This window comes from Etheostoma spectabile, chromosome 16 (genome assembly GCF_008692095.1).
Source record: "Etheostoma spectabile isolate EspeVRDwgs_2016 chromosome 16, UIUC_Espe_1.0, whole genome shotgun sequence".
Classification (NCBI taxonomy): Eukaryota; Metazoa; Chordata; class Actinopteri; order Perciformes; family Percidae; genus Etheostoma; species Etheostoma spectabile.
The window spans coordinates 2,463,832-2,471,300 of NC_045748.1; the positions used below are offsets into that span (position 1 = coordinate 2,463,832).

At 42.4% G+C, this 7,469-nt stretch overlaps 1 protein-coding gene across 2 annotated transcripts in view; it reads left to right on the top strand.

Moving 5' to 3' along the window:
- Positions 1–6,161: 6,161 nt before the first annotated feature.
- lrrtm4l1 (leucine rich repeat transmembrane neuronal 4 like 1) overlaps positions 6,162–7,469 on the top strand; it is a 58,260-nt gene continuing 56,952 nt past the window's right edge. Inside the window, exon 1 of one of the 2 annotated variants that reach the window (XR_004335674.1) lies at positions 6,162–6,891. Coding sequence is in view for 1 of the 2 variants with exons in the window: in XM_032539841.1 (XP_032395732.1) it covers positions 6,888–6,891 (4 nt within the window). In the remaining variant the exon portion in view is untranslated. The remainder of the gene's footprint in view (positions 6,892–7,469) is intronic. The other variant, XM_032539841.1, reaches the window with a different exon arrangement.

The following is a 7,469-nucleotide window of genomic DNA, read 5'->3' on the forward strand; positions in this document are numbered from 1 at the left end:
AGCAACTAATGTCAACATGGACAAAATCATGAATGTACTAATTTTCTTTTTTGATGATGACCTGGCCAGAGAAATAACACAACATCTAGAAAGTTTTTTCACAGTGACTCAATGTAGGATTATGATATTATTGCAATATGAAAATGTAAATTGACTCTTAGTTTAATATATGGTTGGAAGAAGTAGAAATGTATCCACAACTTTTTACTTCTTCAAAATGATGACTTTTAGTATTGTGTAATGTAAGAAGGACTTTAATTGTTTTGCCAGCCAAATTAACTTTAATGAGTGCATATCGAAACATCACACTGCCCCCCCCAAAAAAAAGGCTCAGGATTTTTTTTTTAATCACTTCAAGCCCTGCTGATGTGATCTTACCTAGTTACTGGTGCAACTCCCAATATAGATAGTAAAGAAGTGAGATGTCTCACTCTGTAGGGTGAAAAGAGGATCTGCAGAAATGTGCGGTACAATAAAAATATGGTGTTTTTTGAAAATAAAATATGTAAACCTATTCTGGTACAACCTCAAAATAAAATTATAAACCTGAAAATTAGGATAATATGGACGAATTAATGCCAAATTGGCGAAGGAGAGAAGGAAACATTTCATGGTTGTTATAGAGCCAGAAAGTCTGCAGAAGGGAAGTGCTAGCAAAACGACCTATTTTGCGTCATCCGACAGATTTCAGCACACCTCAGCTCCATGCACTGGCCACACACCAATCATCTAAACACACTGCCCACATAAAGATGACACAGAGCTCTTTTGCCGCCAAAAGAAGAGTCATAATTGCTGCGAATCCTAGAGGGCTTTGTCACTTGAAACAAAAAAACTTTTTTGAGAATTTGCTGAGTTTGTTGGGAGGATGGTCTCACATGGCTTCATACCACTGAAAGTAAGTGAGGAAATCATTTGTGTAATCTATTATTTGTTTTTTTCTCACAGAACCCATGTGTAGCACAAAGACTCTCCCCTAACCTGCCTTGCCGGCTGAACTGAGGGGTATCACCTGTCCTTTTCCCTGTGTTAGCGCTGTTCCCCCTCTGGGGCCTTCCTCCTCTTCATTTTGTATTTACCTGACATCTCTTTGCTGACACCGCATCAAGGCCCCATCTGTAAAGGATGAGTAGGACGAACGGACGGGGAACGATCCCCATAGCGCTGCTGATTTACAGCCCTGCCTCCTTGTGACTGGCTCCAGGTGACGGGGCCAACGACAAATCCATTGGGCAGCTGCCTGTACTTGTTACATTAATTTCAGGGCTCTTGTCACTCCTTCTCTCAAGTGTCTTTCCTGACTGAGCTACACTTGCAAAACATGTTTCGATTTGTTTTGTATAGTTCTTAAAAAATAAAAAGGAAACTTGTTGTTCATTCTAACCCCAACTGGTTGTCAGACACCGCCTACCAAGAGCCTGGGTCTGACCGAGGTTTCTGCCTAAAAGGAAGTTTTTCCTCGCCACTGTTGCTTGCTCTGGAGGAAACTACTAGAACTGTTGGGTCCTTGTAAATTCTGGAGTGTGGTCTAGACCTACTCTATCTGTAAAGCGTCTTGAGATAACGCTTGTTATGAATTGATACTATAAATAAAATTGAATTGAATTAAATTGTTTTGCGGAGAATAAAACTACTGTAGGCTGTTTTCCTAGTAGGCTCAGGATGCTGCAAATGTTGGTATAACATGAAAATGACAAAAAAGACAAAAAACATTAATTTATTGACTGAATCAAATTTGAACATGTCTGTCAGCGGCTTGTTGATATTTACATTGTTAGTTAATTTCCTATCCTTGCCTGGGACACACATTTATATGGTTTAAAGGACTTATTGGACTTGAACTTATCATTGCACTTACAATGACGTAGTGTTCCTCAATTAAGGTCATCCTGTGCGTCTCATCTGTATTTTTTCCTGCATCCACGGCGTGTGTGCGTGTGTGTGTGTGTGCGTGTGTGTGTGTGTGTGTGTGTGTGTGTGTGTGTGTGTGTGTGTGTGTGTGTGTGTGTGTGTGTGTGTGTGTGTGTGTGTGTGTGTGTGTGTGTGTGTGTGTGTGTGTGTGTGTCAGTTGAGCAGCAGCCCCACCCCCTGCAGAGAGTCGACCAAACTGAAACAGCAGCCACTTCAGCGACTTCAGAGTGAAAAATTGTTACAGAGTACATTAAATGTTAAAATGTATACAGGTTAACAGGACTGTCTGAAATTTTTTGCACGGTCCTTCGCTGTATGCTCTGTTGGGAAATGTGAGATGTTCGAGTCACACACGTCTCGGTGTACAAGGAAATGAATATGGCCATGTATGTGTGAGGTCAACCCTGGATGGTCATTGGCTCTCAGAGTCACATACTGATGCAAAGTCTGGCACGTGGGACTGCTGGGATTGGTTGAAGTCGTGGGAAATTGCGGTTATTGGTAAAATTTGCGGAAAAGTTGCGGTGATTGGTCAAATTTGCGTGAAATTTGCCTGGAGGGACTGACTAACTCAGAGTTTTCACTAAATCTGCTTTCTCAAACGGACCCCAGATGGAGTTTCTGTTGCTCAGCTTGTTAGGAGAAATCCATCCAGAAATAAAGAAGTGCTGTTGTTAGTAGGTGACTGGCAATAAGATACTGAACAGGTCTGACAGTTAAAGCAGCTCTCACGCATCACAAATTATTGTGATATTGTCAGTTTGACCACATGAAGTCAGATACTGCTGCTGTTTCACCCGCAGCAGGAACAAACAACTAGGTTGAAAGGTAGGTGTTTCTGTGGCTTGGTTTGCATTTTCATCTTTCCTTTTCTTCTTGGCTTTTATGGATTTCTGTCACACATGCATTCTGCTTTTGATAATTAGCCAAAGAGATTGAAGTCACATGAACGGCATATTTCCTTTTCAATAGATTCCAGGTGGAAGTTTAGATAAAACCACAGTTGTGTGCACATATTCAGTTCCTCCAGGATTTTCCAGACACACAAACACACACGGTGGATACAGGAAAAACCAAAGATTGAGGACAACTACGCTCGTTATTGTAAGTGCAATTAAGTCAAAGTCCAATAATCAATGTCAAACCGTATTAATGTGTGTCCCAGGCCAGAAATTAACTAACAATGTAAAGATCAACAAGCCACTGACACATATGTTTAAATTTGATTCATTCAATAAATTACTAAATTTTGTCCACCAGCCATTTTCATATTATACCAGCAGTATACTTTGCAGTATCCTGAGTTTTTAGGAGTCTGAGTCTTTCTTTAGGAGTGGTGGAGTCTTCCATTTGAGGACATGCCTTGAGTAGCGCACATTTGGGACAGAGGGTAATCACAGTTGCTCTCCGTGACAGCGCGTTTGACAACGTTTTAGCCAAGTGTCGTAAAGTAGTCTGACATTTCAAACGCAGGCCCTCAAACACAGCAGAGCTGGGAAAGTAAGTAACTAAGGTTAGGTAAGGTAAGATGAGGAGTCATTTTCCAAGATGCACCAGCGCACTGGAATTCAACTCTCAAAATGAAACATTAGTTCAAACACAGCAAAGACCCGCTGAGGGCAACACTGGTGCAGCAGAAGAACAACTTAGCCATGCTAACCTCAGCTGAGTGCTACAGCCTGGCAAAGTTGGAAACACTGTTGGAGACATGCAGGTAAGGATGATTTCCCTATCCTGTCCAATAGTATGTTCTGACGAATACAATTAATATGTACTGTAATGTATTTAAGAAATTATGTTGCCGGCCCCCTTAATGGTTGTTGGTCTTTTGTGTCTGCAAGTGTGTCACTGATTTCTTGGCGGTGACAAATATGAGTCTTGTTGTTCTGTGGTGCTGCCTGCCCTCTGCCACCTCCTGCGTATGATAGAGGTCTCAGATATTGAGCCTGCAAATAAAGTGTGTTTCAAGGCTGCTTTCACAGAGGACCTCAACAGACGCAAGGAAAACACAAACCTGTCATGGCAAAAATGATGCCGAAGGACAGAGAACCTGCATCACAGCCCTCCAGAGAGGAAACGGAACCACTGCGGCCAAAGAAGAAGATGGCCCTTCTACTGATGGTGTCACAGTCTGAAGGTGAGGCGCCGTCCTAGAGACAAAACTCAAGACAGGTTTAATACAAATACCAGCGTCCACTACACAACTAGCATGTCCACTACAGCGGTGGTCGACACACAGGTGCCCATCGTAAGCTGGCCCATATTGCATATCCAAGGTACTACTGCTCCACTGGAGTCAACATAAGAGAGAGAGTTTTCTTTGGCAAGTACATAAGAAGAGGTCTGCCTGAGCAACTGGTCAAAAGAAAAGTAGAATTCATGAACTGGAGTTTGATGTTGCACAAGTTCTTACTGTGTGAAAAGGCACTCTTCACTTTGTATTTCAAAGCCGCTATGAAATTCAGTTTGGTCAATGGTCCTACTCACTGCAGTGAGATGTTACTTTGCAAACAATTTACAGGCAAGCTGTTACTTTGAAACTGTTCTCTATGTGGTTGTCTGCAAACCGAGTATGCAAGTCATCATAGATGTGTGCAATTCCGAGCGCTCGCTGAGCGTTTTTTTTCTTCTGCAAATTAAGATATTCTAATCTATTTTAGAAATCCTCAAAACTGAGGTGAAATACTGAGAAAACTCAAGAATTCTTTACGCCACACATGCATTTGTTTTATCTCTCTCCAAAAATACAAGTACATACTACTATATTTTACTTCTATAGGTTGTGGATATCCAGACAGGTCTGCATCTTCCGCGCGCCAGTCATTGTTCACAATCTGATTAACTAGACGGCGTCTCTATAACATGTTTTTAAAAGCTAAAAAAAAGCTGAATTATTATCAGGTTATAGCTGATGAGTTACGAAATTGCATTTCGGCCAAAATCTTCTGTCTCTTTTGATCTCAATGCGGACAGTTTTTACCCGCATGCAACCAAAGCCTGCTCAAACGTGATTGGTCAATTCTGCTCAGGCTCCAAACAGAAACATAACTCTTCCGATACCAAAGGGTTGTCCCATTGCCTACATATATTGGCATTCATGCCGTTATCTGTTTATAGAGATTAATCATCATAAATCACAGCCTATTATTGTAATTAAAGTGATTACATTTTTTAATTGATTAACAGCACATTAAAGACAAGACTCTCTCTGTGTTTTTCTTTCAAGAGTATATACAGTATGATGATCTTCTAAATGATTTGAATTTTTAATCACTCTTCCCTTTGGTAAGTAGCCTAAGCTGGCTGACATGTAGCAGAAGATTTTATGAAATGAATGATATCAAAAGGTACACTACAATACAGCCAAAAAGTAGGTGTACACTTGAACATAACACCAATTTGTGATTGTTGAACTTTGGCTTCAATATGCTGCTATAACAGTCTTGGAATTTACATTTTATTCTCAGTAAAAATCTTTGAAGAGAGTTTATCGTCTGTACTTGTTCATTTTGAACTTCATACTTTCAATGTCATACCGTCATAAAACTTTCACTAAGTCACTAAATAGTGTGCCAATGCTAACCCAGAAGTCAGGTCAGGAGCTATTTCTTATAATGGGCGCATTTTTATAATAGATTGTATTTTTTCATCTCTATTATCTGAATCATTTGAAGTAAGAACCAACTGGGAGACTAAACACCACTCTAGCAATAAATCTCACAATATGACGTGATTAAAGTAGGGTGGGGGTGGGGGTGGGGGGGGGGACTAAATCAAATGTTTGAAAGTGTTATGGACTGTAGGTATAACTTTATCTAAGGACTAGGACTTTTGTTATTGCCAGAAAAACGTAATTACAGCGATTTCAATCATAGAAAACTCTAAAATATATTACCGCTTGAAATAATAACCATTTTGTCTGCGGTTTGGACATTGACAAGCTCTAATGATAGACAATTTAAAATGCTTTCAGACTGCATGAATAAAACATGTCTTGGACAGTCTGTCCAAAGGTGTCCTTGCTGTAACAGACTCTCGCATTTAGCCTTTCCATCCGCAATAATTATGCAACAAGAGGTGGCATCGGGCAGGCTACCCACTCATGCTGTAATGATGACCACATAGAGCCCTCAGCGTCTCCTCTACCACACCTGCATAATGGGATTACAGAGGAAAGGCATGGTGAAGGGGGGGGGACATCCGCATTGGGTTGTGTGTGTTGGTGTTAATGGAGAAGGAAACATAGCAGAGCCACACACACACACACACACACACACAAAAAACAAAACACAAATCTCACATTTGACCAAATGTGCCTGCAGCTGTCAAGCACTGCATTGAATGCTTTCTCCCTCTCCTTTTCTTTCTCCCACTTGCGCGCGCCTGCACGTCCCCCACGCAGGCGCGCGCGCGCGCGCGCACACACACGGAGACCGACGCTCGCCAATGCACTGCACAGGAGCCCCTGACAGTGCCCGTGCATGCTGCCTGGCGTCTCTGTCGCTCCGCTGGATGTTTGCGCAGAGGACACCTGCCTCCGCCGCTGACTGCACCCACACCCGCTGCAACACCCACCTCGTTTCCACCTCCTAACTTTTGCAACGTGTGACTGTGTTTTTTTGTTGTTGTTGCTGTCGCGTGCACCTGTTCCAAGATTATGTTTCTATCGGATGAAAAAACGCTGTAGAGCCCGGGCGTTTGACTTCCAACTTGGCACTTGGATGGATATGTGTGACAGGTCTGGAAAGTTGCCCTGCGTAAGGGAGCATGGGCGCAAACTTTAAGAGTTTTTTTTGTATATATATCACAGGGAGACAGTTCGATTAGAATGAAGGCAGGTGAGTCGCCCCTCGCGTGAGAGGCTCAACTCCGGGGCTCTCCAGGTACTGGGAACGGAAAGGACGACACGGACGAAGTCGTGATCTGTGCGGCGGATTGCGCCACGGAGGACGGAGGGAACGGACCGATGAGACAACATGGGTAAGTAAGTGGAGGATGGTCTCGTTTTGAAACGAGTGCCGCCAGAGAATGAAGAACAGCGGGAGCCTTGGGCTAGTTGAGCGCACTTGTGGTGCTTGTAAGAATATGGGTTGATCTCCTCTGGCGCATCTGCGAGAGTGGGGATGATCCCAAAATTCCCACAAATATTTTCACGGCTTATTCCTGCACATCTCTAGTTTTTTCCAGAGCTGTAGGCTATAGGTTACTTTTTCTTTATTTTTCTGCAAATATTACCTGAGATTTTTTTTGTTTGTTTTTTTGCGTTGAAGACCAACATCCTTACTGGAAGCTTTTCCTTCTTATCGTCTCTCTTACAAAAACAAATAGCCAACTGCAGGCGGGAATGCATCTCAGAATGAAGGGGAGGAGGGAGACAGTAATGCCCTCACCTTTATCATGGGGAAGTGAAAATCTGGATCAGTCGACGTGGGTGCCAGTGCACTATAAGTTGACGCTGAATAATAGCTCATTATCTTATCAGATGACGCCCATCGCTGTTAAAGCTGGAATGACAAGTTTCCCCCACATTACCGATCTGACCTTAAATGGCCGAAACG